The following is a 23,853-nucleotide window of genomic DNA, read 5'->3' on the forward strand; positions in this document are numbered from 1 at the left end:
TGTTTCTGAAAAGGCCTTTATTAAGATTGAATCAATGTTTCAGAAAAGATACTACGGCTTTAGTTACGTTCAATATGGTTTGCTTCAGCTCACTGATTTACTGTTTGTAACAATGCCAGTTATCAGGATCACAGTCTCCACAGGGAACGCAATATACGTTTGCAGGTGTGTTTACAGCATCTAAAGCACAAAGTGTTTACATAACCAAAAGAACATTACATTAACACAAGGGGAATTTCAGAAGGGCTCCCCATCATTATAACATTAGCACAATTACGATACCATGGCAGGGTGAGGTAAATGCTCCATGCATACAATAAGATTTGGCTGTATTTTTAAACCATATATATATTTGCCTCAAAGAGACAATTAACTGTTTTTTCTCTGTACAATTGTGGAAATTATGATTTACACGAGCCATTGAAACAGCAAACCAGTGCCCTTTGTAACCTGATAGTTTATTCCTAAATTGAAAAGAAAAACAAAGCACAGCCATAAAGTAAAATATACAAATTATTCTGGTTTGAAGTGATGTAATTCCATTCAAAAAGGATTTCCTACCAAGGTCTAGATTTGCACAGCAGTGACATCAGACCAGAGCTCACTACAGTAACCCTTTTTTTTGCACCAATGGGGGAATGCCAACACTGGAATCCTGTTCTTCAGGGATATACTAGGGAGGAGACACATAAGCCCATCATCAAAAAGAGGGAAGATCAAGAGACCACTTGAAAGAGGCTGATGGTATAAAGCTACTTTGCGCAGGGTGAAGTTAAGCTAAATGGAAAGAAAGTTAGCATGTCCAGTTAACAGGTGAAGGTTGCAGTTGGGTTACTCTGAAAAGCTATGATCTGATTGAGGAGTCTGTTCCCTCTATAATTGGCACTCCTCACAAATGCAGATTAAAAGCCCATTCTCAAAGCTACAGTTTAGCCATTGAGTGAACGAGGATCCACACATTTCCTAATTCTGAAACAATATAACCATGGTCATTACTGCCCCTACATCCAACTTGGCATCTGCTGCAATAGAAAGCATCACAATTCACGATTGCAAAACTTCTTCCTTCATGGGATCCTGTATATTCTGTGGAACACTGAAGAGGGAGTGTATCACTAGCATTGAACAACCATTTATAATACTCTATGGTTCAAATCAGAAATTTAGCAAATGATGTTCATCCAATTGTTAGGACACAATTTAGAATTGCAGTGAGAAACTATTGTCGTTGGGGGCTGGGTACAAAGTTTTGATTCAGTCACAAGCATCAAAGGTTCCAACTCCTAGCTAAGAAATTACAGACGCTGTCACTCCTTGAACTGGTCAAGCAAGGGGGGGCATCCATCCATTACTGAATGAGGAGATAACGCCTATTCAGATTTTCATTTTAATAAAAAAACATGCACCTTAAAGAGTCGACAAGCATGAGATGGAAAGCAAATTAAAGGATAGAACAGAAGTTAGGAAAAGGAAGCTATTGTTAAAAGTTCAAGTCCTAGCAGTTGACACACTGATGTAGGCAGGATAGTGGATGAAGCCGATTCTTCTATTGTCTGGACAGTTCGCCGGACAACCAATCCAGTCCATCAAACAGACCTGTGCCTTGAGTGGCACACGTGGCCACTATATGCCACTGTGAGGACAAGAGAGAAAGAAATGGTCAATTCACAGCAACCTTAGCCATAGAAATAGGTTTCAGTAGACACAAGACACTAATACACTGCAGTAATCAAACTAAAAACACTGTACAATAATAGTGAAGAGATGGAATAATGTTTTGGAGTTTGCAAAGTTGTCTTGTTCTTGACATTTCACCTGAAATACCGCAAGTCTGAATTTTTAATACAAGAATAGACCAAAAACTGCATTATTTGAAATATGGCCATGTGATACAGGAAGCAGTTAGGAAAACTAAGAATTATGGGGTGAGGTTGCCCAGTAACTATGTGCTACAATGGAGCGAGGAATGTATGGCCAGGGTATTATGTAATTAGCCTTTTAATTTGGGGTCAATTCTGCATGCATTGCTACAAATATCTTCCAGCCAAGCAAATGACAGGCGAGGAAACGGATAGCATAAATTAAAATATTACTGGCCACAGGGAAAGGTCAGAGGAACGGAACTGGTGGGTAGTTCTGATGTGGAGGTGACAGTAGCAGACACAGCTGGCTGAATGCCTCATCCATCTCTTTTTTGGTAGCTTCGCAAGGCTTATCAGCAGCTCCCAATGGTCTATTCTTCACACACCAGTCCAGACAAATGTGAGCAAATTAAAATAAGCACCTTGAGATGTTTTTCTGTGTTAATGGCACTTTATAAATGAATGTAGCAGTTGTTTAAAGAGGGTGACAGATCAAACCTTCTCTTTCGAAGTTCACACAACTGCATTTCTGACGGGGATCACTGGATAATTAAAAACTAATTTCTACAACTCGCGATGTCACAACACTCTTTACAGCCAATGAAGTACTTCTGAAGAGTAGCCACTGCTGCAGGAATCGTGACAGCCAAATAGCACAAAGAAAGGTTAAAAAAAGCAATGAGATAGATAACCAGGTTTCTGTTTTAGTGATGCTGGTTGAGGGATATGTAGTGGTCAGGACATCAAGGAGAACACTCCTGGCTGTTCTTCAGTGTCACGTGATTTCTACGTCTACCAGAGAGGATTCATAGCTCATCCAAAAGAACGCAATCTCCACCCCCAACAAACAATGCTACGTGCTCTTAGTACAACAGCACCATGTTTATATGGCACCTTTAATGTCATAAAACATTCCAAGGTACCTCACAGTTGCATAATAAAGCACAATTTGACAGCCACTTAATACAATTCGGGCAGCATGGTGGTACAGTGGTTCTATTTTGGCTTTATGATGACTGTGTGGAGTTTGTACATTGTCCCTGTGTCTGCATGGGTTTCCTCCAGGTGCTGCAGTTTCCTCCCACAGTCCAAAGATGTGCAGGTTAGGTGGATTGGCCAGGCTAAATTGTCCCTTAGTGTCCAAGGATGTGCAGGTTAGGTTACAGGGATAGGGTAGGGTAGTGGGCCCTATTACGTACTCTCCTTTTTATTTTATTTAATGTACTAAATGATCTGTTTGAGACGGCACACAGAAAAATACGTTTCACTGTACCTCGGTACATGTGACAATAAACAACAAATCCAAATCCGAGTCGGGTGATCGTTCAGAGAGTTGGTGCAGACTCGATGGGCCGACTGGCCTCCTTCTGCACTGGAGGAATTCTATGGTTCTAAACTGGTCAAATGTTTAGTCTGAGGTTGGTTTAAAGCAGCATCTTGAAGGAAAGTGCGGTCAAGAAGCAGGAAAGATCCCTCAGTAAATAGCAACTTTTGTATATACTGCACTTTCAACATAATAAAATGACCCCTCTAGTGTGAGGGGGACAGAACCCAAGAAAAGAATCATCAACAATATCGGCTAACTATGGGGACCAGGCAGGGAACGATTTCAATGGGTATAGGGTCACGGTTGTAAACGGTGGTCTTATATGGGCATGGGAGGCCATGAGTGTGGAGTGAAACGAGATGGCTGCAAATTCAGGGCTGGGCATGGGGAAATTTAAAGCAAGTTTGATCTGGTGAGCTAAGGGAAAAGAACGGAAATGATAGGAGCATAAGACTTGGGAGGAGTAAGCCATTCGGCCCCTCGAGCCTGCTCCGCCATTCAATAAGATCATAGCTGATCTGATTGTAACTTCAAATCCACATTTCCACCTATCCCTGACCTTTGACCCCCTTGTTTAATCAAGAATCTATCTTTTTTTAAATTAATCTTTATTGTCACAAGTAGGCTTACATTAACACTGCAATGAGGTTACGGTGAAAATCCCCTAGTCGCCACATTCCGGCACCTGTTCGGGTACACAGAGGGAGAACTCAGAATGTCCAAATTACCTAACAGCACGGCTTTCGGGACTTGTGGGAGGAAACCGGAGCACCCGGAGGAAACCCACGCAGACATAGGGAGAACATGCAGACTCCGCACAGACAGTGACCCAAGCTGGGAATCGAACGTGGGACCCTGGAGCTGTGAAGCAACAGTGCTAACCACTGTGCTACCATGCTGCTAACTCTGCTTTTAAAATATTCAAAGTCTCTGCTTCCGCTGACTTTTGAGGCAGAGATCCAAAGACTCACAACCCTCAGGAAAAAAATTATATATGTTAAATGATAAACCCTTTATTTTTAAACAACAACCCCTAGTTTTAGATTCCCCCACAAGAGGAAACATCCCTTCCAGGTCCACCCTCTCAAGACCCCCGAGGATCTTAACGGTTTCAAACAAGTCGCCTCTTACTCTTCGAAACGCCAATGGATACAAACGTAGCCGTACAACTCTTCCTCATAAGACAAGCTGCCTTTCCCGGTATTAATCTGGTAAACCTTCTCTGAACTATTTCCAATTCATTTATATCCTTCCTTAAATAAGGGACCAGTACTGCACACAGTACTCCAGATGCGGTCTCACCAATTCACTGTATAACTGATACATCTCACTACTTTTGTATTCCATTCCCCGTGTAATAAATGATAATCTATTAGCTTTACTAATTACTTGCTGTACCTGCACTAGGATAACTAGACCCTCTGCGACTCAGAGCTCTGTAATCCCAATTTAGATAATGCGCTTTTTTATTCTTCCCACCAAATTTCATATTTTCACACATCATAATGCATTGGCCAGATTGTTGTCCACTCAATTAACTCATGGTCCCTTTGTAGCCTCCTTATGCCCATTCACAACTTACCTTCCTATGTATTTTTAAAAATGAAATGAAAATCGCTTATTGTCACAAGTAGGCTTCAAATTAAGTTACTGCGAAAAGCCCCTAGTCGCCACATTCCGGTGCCTGTTCGGGGAGGCTGGTACGGGAATTGAACCGTGCTGCTGGCCTGCCTTGGTCTACTTTAAAAGCCAGCAAATTTAGCAACCAAACCTTCAGTCCCTTCACGTGGTTTATTTAGACTTTCAGAAGGCTTTCGACAAGGTCTCACATGGCAGATTACTATGTAAAGTTAAAGTGCATGGGATTGCACGTAGTGTCTTGAGATGGATAGAAAGCTGGTTAGCAAACAGGAAGCAAAAAGTTGGAATAAATGTTTTTATTCCCCGATAGGGGCTCTGCAGGGACCTGTGCTACGACCCCAACTGTTCACATTATATATTAATGATTTGGACGAAGGAACTAAATGTTTTACCCCCAAATTTGCAGATGTTACAAAGTTGGGTAGGAGTGGTGAATTGTGAGGAGGATGCAGAGATGCTTCAGCGTGATTTGGACAGGCTGAGTGAGGAGGTATTTGCATGCCAGATACAGTATTAATGTGGATGAATGCAAGATTATCCACTTGGTTGTAAAAATAGGTTGGTAGATTATTTGAATGGGTATAAATTGAGAGAGGTGGATACTCAGCGAGACCTTGGTGTCCTTGTGCATCAGTCGCTGAGTGTAAGCACGTAGGCAGTAAAGAAGGCAAATGGTATGTTGGCCTTCAAAGCGAGAGGATTTGAGTATAAGAATAGAAATGTTTTACTGCAATTGCCTAGGGCGTTGGTGAGGCCACACCTGAAATAGTGTGTGCAGAAGAAGGATGTTCTTATTATGGAGGGAGTGCAGTGAAGGTTTACCAGGCTGATTCCTGGGATGGCGGGACTGTCATACGAGCAGAGGCCAAGTCGGTAGGGTAATCATTGGAGTTTAGAAGAGTGAGAGGGGATCTCATAGAAACTTATTAAATTCTAACAGGATTAGAAAGGGTAGATTCAGAAAGAAAGTTCCCGGTGGTGGGGGAGTCCAGAACGAGGGGCCATAGTTTCAGGATAAGGGGTAAACCTTTTAGGACTGAGGTGAGGAGAAATGGCCTAACCCTGCTTTTAATTTCTATGCACGTATCTATGTATGTTTCATTTATATAAATCAAAAAAAGTTGAGACACCAGCATTGATTCCTGTGGCACATTACATCTTACCAAATAGACCATTTATGCCTACTATTTCCTATTAGTAAGGAAATCTTCTATTTTTGCCCACTCACTTTCCTGTCTATATCCCTTTGTAGACTCTTACCTCCTTTTGACAATTTTATTCTGACCTTAGTGTCATCTGTAAATTTAGCTACCATACATCGGTCCCTTGATGAATGTCATTGGGTAGCTGATCAGATGATCCTGACAAATACCAGAGCTTCTTGCATGTATTATTGTATGTAGGATAGAGGAGACAAGTTTAAGACGGCATGTGGTTAAATAGGTTGGATTTTCTTTGGGGCTTTTGGATGATTCTGAAATAATGAGCAGTTTTCAGACAGGAGCAGGACCCAATAATGCTTTGTACAGTACAACCAGATCTGTCAGCAAATAGCTAAAGCAGTTCTTCACAATATCTATTCAAGTCTCTGTTCATTGGATGCAAGGGAGCAGAAATAAGGGCCATCCCAGAGGAACAGCTAGCCTGAGAAAGTGTAATGGCTCAACTGGGCACGAGGGCAGAGGTGAGGGGAGATGCGGATGAGAAAATCTGTAGCTGCAGAAAAGTCATGGTGGACAAAGGCCAGATAGTTGGAATTTTTAAAGTAAACTTTTAATGAAATGGATAGTTCCTTCCCTCCCTCCGAAATGCTGATAAAGGAAGATTGGGATAGGGAAATGGGATGTGGGTGGAGAGGAATATACGGACCTGCGTGTGTGCGGCTGTCTGTGCGCGTGTGTGTGTGTGTGTGTGTGTGTGGAGAAGAGTGAATATGGGCTGGGACATTTAGAAGGAGGGAGAGTTTAAGGGAGAAAGGAGGACAGTGAACTCAGACACAGAAAAGGATGAGTTGGGATACAGATTGAAATCACCCAGGATGAGGAGCCACTTGGTGCAGTGACTAAGGGAGGAAAGCAGTGAAGGTATTTCTGCGAGAAATTTCAAGGCACTTGAGTGGGCAATAGGGAAAAAGGATTTCAAATGAGAACCAAAAAGGGTGAGATGTTCAAAAAAGGAGAAAATGCAGCAGGAGTAAACGGACATGTCCGATTTGACGATAAGAATTATCTTGCTACTGCAATGATCTTGGCAAGGCAAGTACTGCTCCTCTGACAATGTGCCACTCCTCAACCCACTGCACAGCAGTGTCGGCCTGGATTATCTGTACAAGTTGCTAGTGTGTCTTGAACTCAGAAACTTCTCCCTCACAGGTGGGTGTGCTATCTCCAAGCCGGAGCCAACACGGTGTGTGTGTGCGTGTGTGTGCGTGTGCGCGTGCGCGCCGGTGTAGCTGGAATGGCTGGAAACAAATACTGCTTCCCCCTGGTCTAGCCAGGATTGTTAAAGCCAATTACAGCGCTGCAGTTAAAACCTAGCACCTTCTTGCCGCTGGGGACATTAAAGAAGACACCAAACAGCAACAATGGAGATGAATGTTTTTGAGAAATACAAAAGCCTTACTGTTCTGCTTTGCATGCGCTGTAATCCCAGTTTCTCCGAGAGCTCATTAACTGCCATGGCATTTGGCAAATCCTGCTTGTTTGCAAATATCAGCAACACTGCATCCCTCAGCTCATCCTCTTGCAGCTGGGAACAAAGGGCAAAGTAAAAGCCAAGTGAGCTCAGTAATCACGAGTCCAAATTAAAGAAAACATATTACTATAGTCTTAGAAGTAGAAACTTAAATGTTTATGAAACCTTTCCATAAATTAATTCAAAATCACACGTTTTCCAAATGATTTAGAACTTCAATGTTAACTTCCCAGAGGCAGTAAGGTGTTAGCCTCTATAGTGGGTAACAGTAGCTGATTTCAGTAATCGAGCACAGCCAGTGCCACATCCCAGAGCTCTATTTGTTATTATTGTTCTAAAGGACAAACTGTGACTGCCAACGTTGATGAGCTATTCAACTGTGAACACAGAGACAAGTCCAATCCCAATTGTCCCCAAGAACTACCCATCAACACGAGGGTTAAATGAATATAGGAGCAGAAACTCTAGCTGATTTTCCCTTCTCTGCAATGCAAGATATTGAGGCCGGCATCTCCTGGGGAATTAGGGAAGGACGATGAATGCCGACAATCCAGCAAAACCAACATCCCTTGAATTAATAGCAAATAAAAAAACAAATTCAACAAAGGCCAGCAATTGAACTTGGGACCTTTTTGGTGAATGTCACAGATTGACCGGCCAGGAACTGGCATCCTCTGGATGGCCAGAGACTGAAGCATGAATCCCCACCCTGTTCATCTAGGTACAGAGCCCTCACCGACAGGCAGCAAACCATCAGGACTGTAGAAAAAATGAAAAGCCACAAACTCCTCAGTAAACTGGTTGCTATCGCATGGAGATCACAGGTCAAGATCCAAAGTCCCTCTGCTCTTGCCATCAGGTACCCAAATGCAGAATACTGTGCATCAGTCTGGTACCAATCTGTCCACACCAAACGTATCAACAATAAGCATCATCACAGATACTTTCCGAGCAACTCACCCCTGGCTCCCAGTCCCGAGTAACACTGCCTCCAAGCCAATCACATCAGGAAGGTAATTGCAACAGACAGGTGATTGGATAAGGCCTACCTACTCCAGGCAAAGCCTGGCCTTATCCAATGACATTCCTCAAGCCACCAGCAGTACACCTTCCCTCATGCCACCCCAAATGCTTAACCCCACTACATCAGGGAGTAACATCAGAGAACCCAAGGCAGGAGAATTAGGGGAAAACGTCACCTGAAACCACTCATCATAGACCCTACTGTTTTGTCTATGTGCATTTGATTTCCCACAACGACAGAGGGCCCTTTTGAACCAGTGGTTGATGCCTCAGTGAAGCCTCCAACATCAGTGGGGTCACCAAGACCATCCAGGTTGCAACTGTGGTGCAATGCTCACATTGACACTCACTGTCAGTGTGTCCACTGACAAATCTTGAGAGCAGGATTAATGAACTCCATCTAGCCAATGACAAAGCAATTGCTTGGCTCTGTGACTATGCACATGCAGAATAGAAATAAAATGCATCAAATGTTGAGCTTAGTCCTGCCTATATTTATGTTGCCTCAGTGCCTCAACGGCAATCGCCGATTTGTAATATTAACAGACCCAAGCTTTCGTTCTCATTTGGAGGCTGGCCTAATTTTCTCCCCTGGTCTGTTGTTGACATTTTTGTAATTATTTCCTCAACAAGTAGCTCTATTCTGCTAATAGCTTTGTGCAGAACTTTGTAAACAGCTGCTGAGAAATCCACAGCACGTGGTGTAAAAGGGATTTCCTCGGAATTGAAATGGATTCCGTACAACTGGTTAACATTGGGTGGCACGGCGGCGCAGTGGCTAGCACAGCTGCCTCACGGCATCGAGGACCCGGGTTCGATCCCGGCCCAGGGGTCACTGTCCGCGTGGAGTTTGCACATTCTCCCAGTGTCTGCGTGGGTCTCACCCCCACAACCCAAAGATGTTCAGGGTGGTGGATTGGCCACGCTAAACTGCCCCTTAATTGGGAAAATCAATAGTAATAAAAATAAATGGTTAACATGAGGCAAAATGGTCATATGTCTATTTCCAAACATTCTTGCTGTATGAAGGGTAAAATTTGTAAAATCACTGGATTCACAATAGTGTTTATTTGTAAGGTACTGCATAAGACCATAAGACATCGGAGCAGAATTAGGCCACTCGGCCCATCGAGTCTGCTCCGCCATTCAATCATGGCTGATATTTTCTCATCCCCATTCTCCTGCCTTCTCCCCATTACCCCTGATCCCCTTATTAATCAATAACCTATCTATCTCGGTCTTGAAGACATTCAGTGATTTGGCCTCCACAGCCTTCTGCGGCAAAGAGTTCCACAGATTCACCACCCTCTGGCTGAAGAAATTCCTCCTCATCTTGGTTTTAAAGGATCGTCCCTTTAGCCGGTGATATTGTGCCCTCTGGTTCTAGTTATTCCTACAAGTGGAAACATCCTCTCCACGCCCACTCTATCGAGGCCTTACAGTATCCTGTAAGTTTCAATAAGATCCCACCTCATCCTTCTAAACTCCAACCCAGAGTCCTCAACCGTTCCTCATATGACAAGCTCTTCATTCAGGGATCATTCTTGTGAACCTCCTCTGGACCCTTTCCAAGACCAGCACATCCTTCCTTAGATATGGGGCCCAAAACTGCTCACAGTACTCCAAAAGGGGTCTGACCAGAGCCTTACACAGCCTCAGAAGTACATCCCTGGTCTTATATTCTAGCCTTCCCGACATGAATGCCAACGTTACATTTGCCTTCCTAACTGCCGACTGAACCTGCACGTTAACCTTAAGAGAATCTTGAACAACGACTCACAAGTCCCTTTGTGCGTCTGATTTCCTAAGCACTTCCCCATTTAGAAAATAGTCTGTGCCTAAGTTCCTCCTTCCAAAGTGCATACGTATTCCATCTGCCACTTCTTTGCCCACTCTCCAAGCCTGTCCAAGTCCTTCTGCAGCCCCCCTGCTTCCTCAATACTATCTGTCCCTATACAGATCTTTGCATCATCTGCAAACTTAGGATCAGTGCCTTCAGTTTCTTCTTCCAGATCATTAATGTATATTGTGAAAAGTTGTGGTCCAGCACCGTTTACCCCTGAGGCACACCACTAGTCACCGCCTGCCATCCTGAAAAAGACCCCTTTATTCCTTCTCTGCCTTCTGCCAGGCAGCCAATCCTCTATCCATGCCAGGATCTTAGCCTTAACACCATGGACTCTTAACTTATTTAACAGTCTCCTATGCAGCAACCTGTCAAAGGCCTTCTGCAAATCTAAATAAATTACATCCACTGGTTCTCCTTTGTCTAATTTCCTTGTTACCTCCTCAAAGAACTCTAACAGATTTGTCAGACATGACCTCCCCTTGACGAAGCCGTGCTGACTCAGTCCTATTTTATCACGCACTTTCAAGTACGCCTCGATCTGATCTTTAATAATGGACTCTAAAATCGTACCAATGACCGAAGTCAGGCTAACCGGCCTAGTTTCCAGTCTTCTGCCTTCCTCCTTTCTTAAACAGCGGTGTTACATTAGCTACTTTCCAGTCCTCTGGGCCCCTCCCTGCCTCCAGTGATTCCTGAAAGATCTCCATCAATGCCTCCACAAACTCCTCAGCTATCTTCTTTAGAACCCTGGGGTGTAATCCATCCGATCCAGGTGACTTATCCATCTTCAGACCTTTCAGTTTCCCCAGAACCTTGTCCTTAGTGATGGCCACTGCACTCACCTCTGCCCCCTGATTCTCCTGGAGCTCTGGCATCCCACTGGTGTCTTTCACGGTGAAGACTGATGCAAAGTAACTATTCAATTCCTCTGCCATTTCTTCGTTTCCTATTATTACTTATCCAGCCACATTTTCCAGTGGTCCAATGCATATCTTTTATATTACTAGCTAGCTTGCACATAATTTATCTTCTCCCCCGTTATTGCTTTTTTAGTTGTCCTCTGCTCGCTTTTAAAGGCTTCCCAATCCTCTGACTTCCCACTAATCCTCGCCACTTTGTATGCTTTATCTTTTATGCTCCTCCCCTTAGCATGTTTCCTCCTCCTTGGGATGAATTTCTGTTGTGCCTCCCGAATTACCCCCCAAAACTCCTGCCATTGCTGTTCCACTGTCTTCCCTGCTAGGCTCCTTTTCCAATCAACTCTGGTCAGCTCCTCCCTCATGTTGTTGTAGTTACCCTTATTTAATTGTAATACCGTTACATTTGATTCCAGCTTCTCCCTCTCAAACTTTAGGGTAAATTCTATCATATTGTGGTCACTGCTAGGGTTCCTTCCCCTTAAGTTCCCTAATCAAGTCTGCCTCATTACACATCACCAAATCCAGAATTGCCTGTTCCCCAGTAGGCTCCGTCACAAGCTGCTCCAAAAAAACATCTCTTAGACATTCCACAAATTCCTTTTCTTGAGATCCACTACCAGCCTGATTTTCCCAGTCCACCTGCATATTGAAGTCCCCCATGATTATTGTAATGTTGCCTTTTTTACATGCCTTTTCTATCTCCTGATTTATTTTCTGGCCCACATCCCGACTACTGCGAGGGGGCCTGTACATAACTCCCATCAGGTTCTTTTTACCTTTGCGATTCCTCAAGTCTACCCACAGAGATTCTATGCCTTCTGATCCTATATCACTCCTTGCTATCGATTTAACTTCATTCTTTAATAACAATGCAACCCTGCCCCTTTGCCCATCTGCCTGTCCTTTCGATAGGGCACATATCCTTAGATCCCAACCCTGATCCCCTTGCAACAACGTCTGTGATGCCCATAACATCGTACTAGCCATTTCAATTGTGCAACAGCTCATTTACCTTGTTCCGTATACTGCGAGCATTTAGGTACAATACTCTCAGTTCTGCATTGACCAGCTCCCTTCTCACACTAGTCACCTTTTTTGCTCTGCCTGAGGGTGCTGTTGTTCTCTTATTTTTGTTCTCTATTTCCCCATCAGTTATGACACGTTCTTAGCTAATGCTCTGGTTCCCACCCCCCTGCCACACTCATCCCCGAGTGACTCGAGCAAACCTCCCAGCCAGGATATAGGTGCCCCTCCAGTTTAGATGCAACGCGCCCTTCTTGTACGTGCCCTGCCCCGGATGAAATCCCATTGGTCCAGAAATCTGAAATCCTTCCTCCTGCACCAGTAGCAGGACAGAGACCTCTCAATTTAGATAAAACACAAATCTGATCTCTCCCTCAACCCACTCCACCTCCACCACCCCTCCCCACCCATCTCCACCACCACATCCCCACCACCCACCCTTCCCCCTCCTCCACCTCCACTCCCCTCCCATCCCCTCCTCCACCCCTCCCCCGCCACCACCACCACCCCTCCTCGTCCTCCACCCCTTCCCCCTCCTCCTCCACCGCCACCACCCCTCCCCCCCATCTCCACCAGCGCCCCGCCCCCCATCTCCACCACCGCCCCGCCCCCATCTCCACCACCGCCCCGCCCCCCATCTCCACCACCGCCCCGCCCCCATCTCCACCACCGCCCCTCCCCCCATCTCCTCCACCGCCCCTCCCCCCATCTCCTCCACCGCCCCTCCCCCCAACTCCACCACCGCCCCGCCCCCCATCTCCACCACCACCACCGCCCCTCCCCACCACCGCCCCTCCCCCATCTCCTCCACCGCCCCGCCCCCCCATCTCCACCACCGCCCCGCCCCCCCATCTCCACCACCGCCCCGCCCCCCTCTCCACTACCGTCCCTCCCCCCCTCTCCACCACCGTCCCTCCCTCCCTCTCCACCGCCCCGCCCCTCCCTCTCCACCGCCCCTCCCCCACCCCATTCCCTCTCCACCACCCCACACCCCCCCGCTCCACCGCCCCTCCCCCGCTCCACCGCCCCTCCCCCGCTCCACCGCCCCTCCCCCATCTCCTCCACCGCCCCGCCCCCCCATCTCCTCCACCGCCCCGCCCCCCCCATCTCCACCACCGCCCCGCCCCCCCATCTCCACCACCGCCCCGCCCCCCCCTCTCCACCACCGCCCCGCCCCCCCTCTCCACCACCGTCCCTCCCCCCTCTCCACCACCGCCCCTCCCCCACCCCATTCCCTCTCCACCACCCCACACACCCCCGCTCCACCGCCCCTCCCCCACCCCATTCCCTCTCCACCACCCCACACCCCCCCCGCTCCACCGCCCCTCCCCCGCTCCACCGCCCCTCCCCCTCTCCACCGCCCCTCCCCCTCTCCACCGCCCCTCCCCCTCTCCACCGCCCCTCCCCCTCTCCACCGCCCCTCCCCCTCCCCACCGCCCCTCCCCACCGCCCCTCTCCACCGCCCCTCTCCACCGCCCCTCTCCACCGCCCCTCTCCACCGCCCCTCTCCACCGCCCCTCCCCCTCTCCACCGCCCCTCCCCCTCTCCACCGCCCCTCCCCCTCTCCACCGCCCCTCCCCCTCTCCACCGCCCCTCCCCCTCTCCACCGCCCCTCCCCTCTCCACCGCCCCTCCCCCTCTCCACCGCCCCTCCCCCTCTCCACCGCCCCTCCCCCTCTCCACCGCCCCTCCCCCTCTCCACCGCCCCTCCCCCTCTCCACCGCCCCTCCCCCTCTCCACCGCCCCTCCCCCTCTCCACCGCCCCTCCCCCTCTCCACCGCCCCTCCCCCTCTCCACCGCCCCTCCCCCTCTCCACCGCCCCTCCCCCTCTCCACCGCCCCTCCCCCTCTCCACCGCCCCTCCCCCTCTCCACCGCCCCTCCCCCTCTCCACCGCCCCTCCCCCTCTCCACCGCCCCTCCCCCTCTCCACCGCCCCTCCCCCTCTCCACCGCCCCTCCCCCTCTCCACCGCCCCTCCCCCTCTCCACCGCCCCTCCCCCTCTCCACCGCCCCTCCCCCTCTCCACCGCCCCTCCCCCTCTCCACCGCCCCTCCCCCTCTCCACCGCCCCTCCCCCTCTCCACCGCCCCTCCCCCTCTCCACCGCCCCTCCCCCTCTCCACCGCCCCTCCCCCTCTCCACCGCCCCTCCCCCTCTCCACCGCCCCTCCCCCTCTCCACCGCCCCTCCCCCTCTCCACCGCCCCCCCCCCTCTCCACCGCCCCTCCCCCTCTCCACCGCCCCTCCCCCTCTCCACCGCCCCTCCCCCGCTCCACCGCCCCTCCCCCGCTCCACCGCCCCTCCCCCGCTCCACCGCCCCTCCCCCGCTCCACCGCCCCTCCCCCCATCTCCTCCACCGCCCCGCCCCCCATCTCCTCCACCGCCCCGCCCCCCCATCTCCACCACCGCCCCGCCCCCCCATCTCCACCACCGCCCCGCCCCCCCATCTCCACCACCGCCCCGCCCCCCCATCTCCACCACCGCCCCGCCCCCCCTCTCCACCACCGCCCCTCCCCCACCCCATTCCCTCTCCACCACCCCACACACCCCCGCTCCACCGCCCCTCCCCCTCTCCACCGCCCCTCCCCCTCTCCACCGCCCCTCCCCCTCTCCACCGCCCCTCCCCCTCTCCACCGCCCCTCCCCCTCTCCACCGCCCCTCCCCCTCTCCACCGCCCCTCCCCCTCTCCACCGCCCCTCCCCCTCTCCACCGCCCCTCCCCCTCTCCACCGCCCCGCCCCCTCTCCACCGCCCCGCCCCCTCTCCACCGCCCCGCCCCCTCTCCACCGCCCCGCCCCCTCTCCACCGCCCCGCCCCCTCTCCACCGCCCCGCCCCCTCTCCACCGCCCCGCCCCCTCTCCACCGCCCCGCCCCCTCTCCACCGCCCCGCCCCCTCTCCACCGCCCCGCCCCCTCTCCACCGCCCCGCCCCCTCTCCACCGCCCCGCCCCCTCTCCACCGCCCCGCCCCGCCCCCTCTCCACCGCCCCTCCCCCTCTCCACCGCCCCTCCCCCTCTCCACCGCCCCTCCCCCTCTCCACCGCCCCTCCCCCTCTCCACCGCCCCTCCCCCTCTCCACCGCCCCTCCCCCTCTCCACCGCCCCTCCCCCTCTCCACCGCCCCTCCCCCTCTCCACCGCCCCTCCCCCTCTCCACCGCCCCTCCCCCTCTCCACCGCCCCTCCCCCTCTCCACCGCCCCTCCCCCTCTCCACCGCCCCTCCCCCTCTCCACCGCCCCTCCCCCTCTCCACCGCCCCTCCCCCTCTCCACCGCCCCTCCCCCTCTCCACCGCCCCTCCCCCTCTCCACCGCCCCTCCCCCTCTCCACCGCCCCTCCCCCTCTCCACCGCCCCTCCCCCTCTCCACCGCCCCTCCCCCTCTCCACCCTCACCCCTCTCCACCACTCCACCCTCACCCCTCTCCACCACTCCTCCCTCACCCCTCTCCACCACCCCTCCCCCTCTCCACCACCCCTCCCCCCTCCACCACCCCTCCCCCCTCCACCACCCCTCCCCCTCTCCACCACCCCTCCCTCGCCCCTCCCCACCACCCCTCCCTCGCCCCTCTCCACCACCCCTCCCTCGCCCCTCTCCACCACCCCTCCCTCGCCCCTCTCCACCACCCCCCCTCGCCTCTCTCCACCACCCCTCCCTCGCCCCTCTCCACCACCCCCCCCTCGCCCCTCTCCACCACCCCCCCACGCCCCTCTCCACCACCCCCCTCACCCCTCCCTCACCCCTCCCTCACCCCTCTCCACCACCCCTCCCTCACCCCTCTCCACCACCCCTCCCTCACCCCTCTCCACCACCCCTCCCTCACCCCTCTCCCACCCCTCTCCACCACCCCTCCCTCACCCCTCTCCACCGCCCCGCCCCCCTCTCCACCACCCCGCCCCCCTCTCCACCACCCCGCCCCCTCTCCACTGCCCCGCCCCCTCTCCACTGCCCCGCCCCCTCCCCTCTCCACCCCACCACCACCCCCTCTCCACCACCACCCCCTCTCCACCACCACCCCCACCCCCAGTTCTCACCATTTTCTGTAGTTCTTCTACCGATTCCTGCACTCTCTCTCGATCATTGCTGTCCACAACGAAAATTAGGCCCTAAAAGAATGAACCGGCAATAATGTTAAAGCAAGTTTCCTTTGGGCAACAGAGCATAACTCATTCCAACAGCGAACTTCACAAAGGATAACAATTGTTTTAGAAAGTATGAAACACCAAATATCTGTAGAATTTCAATTGAGCAGTTCTTTTACTTGGCTTGATAATTTCTCAACTTTCATAGCAGGCAGTAGAGTTGAAACAGAGTCCCTTGCAGCTCAATATATCCTCAAGAATAATTATCAGGGACCAATAATTTAGAGGAAAAACAAAGTAGGCCATGGCAAATTGCTCTGCAAATCCTTGGCTCCATCCTGTTTCTCACCTCCATGCTGCCCCTTGGCAACAGCACCCGGGCAGCGCTGCTTTTCGCTGCAGCTCCACGTCCTTCACATCCTCTACTGCTGTTAAATTATGAAACTGCTCGTCTGACATCCAGGACTGGATGAGCAGAAATTTCCTCCAATTAATTATTAAGGTGGCCAAAGCTTCGATCTCTGTTACAAACATAATTTCCCTAATCAGCAACTGTGCAAGGCTAAAACAGACTGTTTGTAACCTTGGTGTCATTTGACTAAGATGAGTTTCTGATCACATCTACAGTATTACTTGGACTGATTTACACTTGCATAACATCGCCCAGGTCCATCCATGCTTCAGCTCATTTGCCATTAGAACATGATCTGTATACTTGACAATTCCCACACACTCTTGGCCAGCATCAAACAGTTCACCCTCCGTAAACCCGGTCACCCAAAGCTCTGCTGGCTCTAGTCCTTATTCATACAAGTCCCCATCACCTGTGCAGCCTGACTCGCACAGACTCCAAGTAAATTTTCATTTCAGTTTTAAAGTCCCTTCCTTACCTCACTCTTTCCCTTCTCTAATCACTTGTTGCCCCACAACTCCATCTAATTCTGGCCTCTTGAGCACTCCAGGGATTAATTGTTCCACCACTGGGGGCCGTGCCTTCAGCTGCTCAAGTTACAAGCTCCAACATTCCCTCCCCAAACACCTCTGTCACTCAACCTCTCTTTCTTCCCAAGATATTCTTTAAAACCCACCTCGCTGCCCACATTTTTGGCCATCTGCTCTAATATTGCTTTTAATTCTTTCCGTTAGGTGAGTTTCACGGGCAAGGCCAGCATTTATTGCCAATCTCTAATTGACTTTGATAAGGTGGGGTTGAGCCGCCTTCTTGAACTGCTGCAGATACACCATCAGTGCTATTAAGAAGGAAGCTCCAGGACTTTGACCAAGCAACAGAAGTAACGGTTCCAAGCCAGGGTGGTACGAGACTTGGAAGAGGAAGAGCTGGTGGTGATGGTGTGCCCACATCTGCTGCCCTTGTCCTTCTCAGTGGTAGAGGCCGTGGGTTTGAAAAGTGCAGTCAAAGAGGCGTAAGGGAGCTGTTGCAGAAGATCTTGTAGATGGTACACACTGCTTCCACAGTGCACCAGTGTTGGAGAGAGTGAATGTTTAGGGTGGCCAGTTGGGTGCTAGCTGCTTTGTCGTAGATGGTGTCAAGCTTCTTAAGTGTTGATGGAGTCACATTTATCCAGGTAAGAGGACAGTATTTCATTATACTGCTGACCTGTGCCTTGTGGACAGGGAGCAGACTTTGGGGGTTCAAGAGGTGGGTTATTCACCACAGAATCAGGGCTTCTGATCTGTTCTTTAAAAAAAAAAAATTTGAATTCCCAATTTCCCCCCCACACCCCCCCCCCATTTAAGGGGCAATTTAGCGTGGCCAATCCACCAATCTGCACATCTTTGGGTTGTGGGGATGAAACCCACACAGATACGGGGAGAATGTGCAAACCCCACATGGACAGTGACCCAGGGCCGGGATTCGAACCCCGGTCGTCAGCGCCGTAGGTTGAAATTCTAACCACTGTGCCACATGCCGCCCCTACCTGTTCTTTTTTAAGTGAAAACATATATTTTATTGCAAGAAATTTGTAAAAGTAGCTCTCCGTCATTGTTCAGCTGATAAAGTTAAACGTTAAGTTAAATGTATTTACATTTAAGAGTAACCAATTATTTTTTTTCTTATTAAGGGGCAATTTAGCGTGGCCAATCCACCTAACCAGCACATCTTTGGGTTGTGGAGATGAGACTCACAAAGACATGAGGAGAATGTGCAAACTCCACTGCAACTCAGCATATTTCCTAAACCCAGATCAATATATTGTTTTCAATTAATGAGTTTCTTTCAGCTAACAGTCTCTTTTGAGTCTTTATCAAATGCATTCTGGAGGTCCACACAAGTAATGGCATAGACATCCCAGTGTCCCATTACTTTGATCACCGCTTCAAAAATTTCAGTAAGATGCACCAGGCATGTGCAAGAAATTACATATCCATCCTGGCTCATACTGACCAACTGAAAATGTTCAAGATGATTAATCTTAATTATAGACTTTAATTAATTTCCCGATAATGGATCTCAGCCTTTCCTTCCCTCACCTTAAGTAGCAGAGTAATAAGAACAATTTCAAATTGTCCCCTGAGCTGAGTGGCTTGCTTGGCCATTTCTCAGGGCAGTTAAGTGTCAAGCTCTTAACAAGCTGTGGATCGGAGGTCAGAGGCAGGCCAGACTGGGTGAAAATGGCCGATTTTCTATGGGTTTTTTTTTTTTACAGCAACTGATGCTGGTTTGTGATTACTGAGACTAGCTTCCAATTCCAGATTTTATTCATTTGAATCTAAATTCCACCCACTGCCAAGGTGAGATTTGAACCCATGTCTCCAAAGCATGAGGCTGGACCCCTAGTCGATTGACATAGTCTGTGCAGAGTCTGCATGTTCTCCCTGTGTCTGCGTTGGTTTCCTCCGGGAGCTCAGGTTTCCTCCCACAAATCCCGAAAGACATGTGGTTAGGTGAATTGGACATTCTAAATTCTCCCACAGTGTACCTGGACAGGTGCTGGAGTATGGTGCCCAGGGGAATTTCACAGTAACTTCATTGCAATGTTAATGTAAGCCTACTTGTGACCCTAATAAAGATTATTATTAGCAGTGTACCACCCTCTTCCCCGCCAAAGTAGGTTCTCACCTACATCCTGTAAAATCGTTCAATCAAAGCATTTGGTCCTGGGAATTTGCCACTCTTTAGTAACAATTTTCTTCATTACTTTTAATTTGTTTCTGTTCATTCTGACGAGTCCTTTCCCCGGATTTATTATTATTTCCCTTGGGACATCCTCAACTATAAATACTGATGCAAATAAGAATCCAACAAATATATCATTCCCTTATTTTGACTTGTAATATTGTTTATCAGCTTAAAATGTCCACAGTTAATTGGCATTTGGGCTGTCAGGGTGATGGTCAACCAAGTTATGCACTGGCTTCTGTGGATAGGCCACCTGTACAACCTTCCACAATGATGAGTACACGCATTGGAGCCGATCAACTCAGGCGACTGAATTCTTATTTTACTCGCGGCTCAAAGTTCTATTTATATTATATCACAAATATAAAAGAGGACATTTAAAATCATTAAAGCCAGTTACCCAGCACATCAACACATACTCCTCTTTTCATCCATAGACGAGGCAAGTCCTCTCTCATGTTGCAATGGAGAGGAACGGCTGTTGTGTCAGGAATTACTATTTGTGAAACGACAGACAGTATAACCAGGACATGCCCGAGAGTTCCAGCATTCACCTACTTGTGTGTTTTGGAAGTAGTGCCTCCACAAAGGACGAATTTTATCCTGACCTCCAACATCCCACACGGTGAAGCAGATATTCTTGTATTCTACTGTCTCCACATTGAAACCTATAACGAAAGAACACCTAAATGCTTAGTCACTAGGCATAATCTGCTCCAGGACAGTAAAACTTCAATTTATTTTAAACGTCAAAAATCATGCTTCTTGCGACTGCTTTCCAGTGAACGTGCCCCCTCATATTGTACTGCAAATCTAATCCCTAACGTGTGGCCAGTTTTTGCACTTCTGCACCCCAGTCTATAACCCAGGCTAGATATCCTGCAGAGAAAGTGCAGTTACCTCAAGGGCCTCACTGAATTCTCTATAACCCATTAAGACACCCACCATTGTCTCATTACAACAGACACCCCACTGCCAACAAACCTTCCTCTCACTGGTCTTTCTGTTCTGTGTATCCATTGGGGACTAACCTCAGCAACCACTTACCCACCTAATACTATCTACTTCAATTCTGTCAGTGCATCAATTGCCTCTTTGCATTTCCCTCCAGAATTTCTGTTCACTTACAAACAAAGCCTCTCCTATTCTCAACCTTATAATGGCTGATCGTATAGTGATTTTGACTGAAATTTTGCTCATGGACGATGATATTTTGCCTCTCACCAAGCCTCTTTTGTCCAGTCACACCTTGGTCACTACCAATACTCCTCTGCCATTTGTCTCTGTTTTACTTCTCCGAACCTTTTATTTAAACTCTTCATTGTCAATGATCCTCACCATTCACTCAAGCTTCGAAGATGTCTTTCTTCAGTCTCTGCACGGAGGTACTCCTCACCACAGTAACTTCAACCTCCATCTCAACTCCTTCTCTCCTGATTTCACTGCTCTCCCTAAACGGGTCTTATCCAGACAAACACACATGTGCAACCATCCCCATATCATTTCTCAAGATGTCTCAGTGGTCCTACTCAGATTAGACCACTCTCGACTCTTGGTTTATGCCCAAACCCTCTCCTCCCACACTCCCTTTACTGGACCAGGGCAGCTTCAATGACACTCTTCATCCTTCGCTGACACTGGGTGAAAACCGTGGAACTCCCTCCCCAACAGCACTGCGCGTGTACCTACACCATATGGTCTGCAGCAGTTCAAGGCAGCAGCTCACCTCCACCTTCGCAAGGACAATTAGGAATGGGCAATAAATGTGGCCTGCCAGTAACACACATCAAGAACAAATAAAAACACTTCTTTCTGCATTTTCCCTGGAAAGAAACGCCCACATATTTCCAATTGGAGCTATCAAAACCCAACACTGCCTAGGTGTTGGCCATTAGTGCTCAGTTGCCTATTCCCTCAATCACTTATTCTCCCCTTTGATTCTCGTCCCCAGCAAAATGTCTACTCTCCTCCACGCTGGGAATTTCCCCACAGTATTGCCCTTCCTTTACTTCCACCCATCCAAGCTGTGAAGACTTGATTATCTGGCACACAGCTGATATTCCCTCTAGCACAATACCTGGCTGAACTACATCAAACACCATCAGCCCCCATCTCTCCTTTGCTAAAACACATATGATCCCAGGATCATCTGCAAGTGCAAATATACACCCTCAGCTCCTTTTCTCCATTACCACTATTCTCTGTAAACCCCTTCCCTGCTCCAACTTCAAAGTGCAATAAATTCATGTATGACTTTCCCCACCAGAAACAAGACCTCCAACCTGCTATTGATTTAATGTTCCCTCGCCCACAAGATCTAACCCACTCAGAGTTTTCCTCTCTAACCCTGGACACACGTGCCTTGCCAGTTTGGTTCCATCTCACTTGGTATCCTCTCCAAGCTCCTCTATCTTCCTGGCTTCCATAGTATTTCTTCAGCTATGGTCATCCTCGATTTCAAAACTACCATCATCCACTTTTCAAAAATCTCACACTCAACCTCTGTCCTTGAAACTAATGTCCCATCTCCCTTTTATCTTCAAAGCCCCAAATGTGTTACTGTCCACAAACCATGCTCATCTTTCCCACAATGTATCTCTGAATCTCCCCCTTCAAGGCCCCATGCCTTCAGCTGCAGCCCTACTAGTCACAAATAACATCCTCTGACACTGACCTATTATCACTCCTGAAGATTTTCTAAATGCTGATCCGAGCTATACCAATGTATAGGGGCTCTCAATGATGATTATACCTTAAGCCATCAAGGAGCCAAGCTTAAATTGCCTCCATTAACCCCTCCACAACTTCTCTCTCCTCCTTCGGACCCAACTCTAGCCATTTGATCACCCTTGCCAATATCTCCTCCTTGGTCCAGTGCCCATTTTAGTTCATAATCACACCAAAAGGATGTACTTCTAATGCGTTATATGAATGCAAATTATGCACATTGAACACTGACGGTTTCTTACTTGAGGGATTCCTCTTGCACGGCTCCCGCAGTACAAGTGGTGGAGATGGAATTGATCAGCTTACCTTCAGAGCACAGTTAAATTAACTAGATGAAGACCGTGAATGTTTCAATCTTACCCCAAAAGTAAAAACCATTGGGAAACCTACCAATTGTTGGAATGGTGGTGACAACCTCGCCCAGCTTCAGCTTGTACAGAATTGTAGTTTTACCAGCTGCATCAAGTCCCACTGCGTACAAAGGAAAATAAGGCAGTTTAAACAACTTACATTACTCACCAGCACCTTCTGAAGGACAACTAGGGATGAGCAATAAATGCTGGCCAACCAGCGACACTCACATACCGTAAATTAATTCTTTTAAAATGCTAAAACTTCTTTAACAGTATATTGTATCCTAAACTTTTCTATGGAGTATTCCCTATTTAAATGCATATTTACAAACTGCGAGGGAATTTTCCAATATCCATTTATAGCTAAATGCAAGTTTTTTTGGTTGTTTTTTTGTTAGAACGCAGGCAGTTATGGATTAATTTCATAGACATCATTAGTTTTAAAGGGAGAATACAGTAAAAATAAGCAGTTTCCAGTGATTGAGGAGTCTAGAATAAATGGACGTTGATACAAACTTCATACAAGACGTTTAGGCAAGAGTAATGGAGAAACTTTGTTCTGAAGAGCATATCAAAATCACTAATGGAGATAGTAACTGAAGCAGTGACCATGTAAACCATTAAGAATAGATTACATTGACTTCCGGGTGCGGCGATGACCAGCTGAGTCGCACGTTTCGGCAGCTCCCGGTGAAACGGACTTTTGGGCTCTTAATAAGAGCCCCAATGGCAATTTTAACGGCTAAAAGTACTTTCCGGTGAACCAGAAGGGAATCCCCCCTGGATACGGATGAAAAAAGGAGAGGAAGGTGGCCAGATTGCGGTGGATCCTTTAGAGCAGCGGCAAGGAAGGCAAGCAAAAACCAAGATGGCGTCGGAAGGTGGCAGTTTAATATGGGGCCCTGAACAACACGAGTTTTTGAAACGCTGCGTGGAAGAACTCAAAAAGGAAATGAAGAAGGAGCTGTTGGCCCCGATACTACAGGCGATCGAAGGGCTAAAGGAGGAGCAAAAGACCCAGGAGCGGGAGCTTCGGGTCGTGAAGGCAAAGGCTGCCAAGAATGAGGACGACATACAGGGCCTGGTGGTGAAGACGGAGATGCACGAGGCACACCATAAAAGATGTGTGGAAAGGCTGGAGTTGCTGGAGAACAACGCGAGGAGGAACAACCTAAGGATTCTTGGTCTTCCTGAAGGTGCGGAGGGAGCGGACGTCAGGGCATA

At 49.0% G+C, this 23,853-nt stretch overlaps 1 protein-coding gene across 1 annotated transcript in view; it reads right to left on the reverse strand.

Annotated features, from left to right (window-relative positions):
• The window catches only part of LOC140387933 (ADP-ribosylation factor 5), a 51,740-nt gene continuing 27,887 nt past the window's right edge, over positions 1-23,853 (reverse strand). The window contains exons 2-6 of the mRNA XM_072471275.1: positions 22,667-22,747; positions 20,108-20,217; positions 16,360-16,431; positions 7,453-7,578; positions 1-1,633 (exon numbers count right to left, since the gene is read on the reverse strand). Of these exons, the coding sequence (XP_072327376.1) occupies positions 1,547-1,633; positions 7,453-7,578; positions 16,360-16,431; positions 20,108-20,217; positions 22,667-22,747 (476 nt within the window). The 3' untranslated portion in view covers positions 1-1,546. The remainder of the gene's footprint in view (positions 1,634-7,452; positions 7,579-16,359; positions 16,432-20,107; positions 20,218-22,666; positions 22,748-23,853) is intronic.

This window comes from Scyliorhinus torazame, chromosome 13, assembly GCF_047496885.1.
Source record: "Scyliorhinus torazame isolate Kashiwa2021f chromosome 13, sScyTor2.1, whole genome shotgun sequence".
In the NCBI taxonomy this organism is placed as follows: domain Eukaryota; kingdom Metazoa; phylum Chordata; class Chondrichthyes; order Carcharhiniformes; family Scyliorhinidae; genus Scyliorhinus; species Scyliorhinus torazame.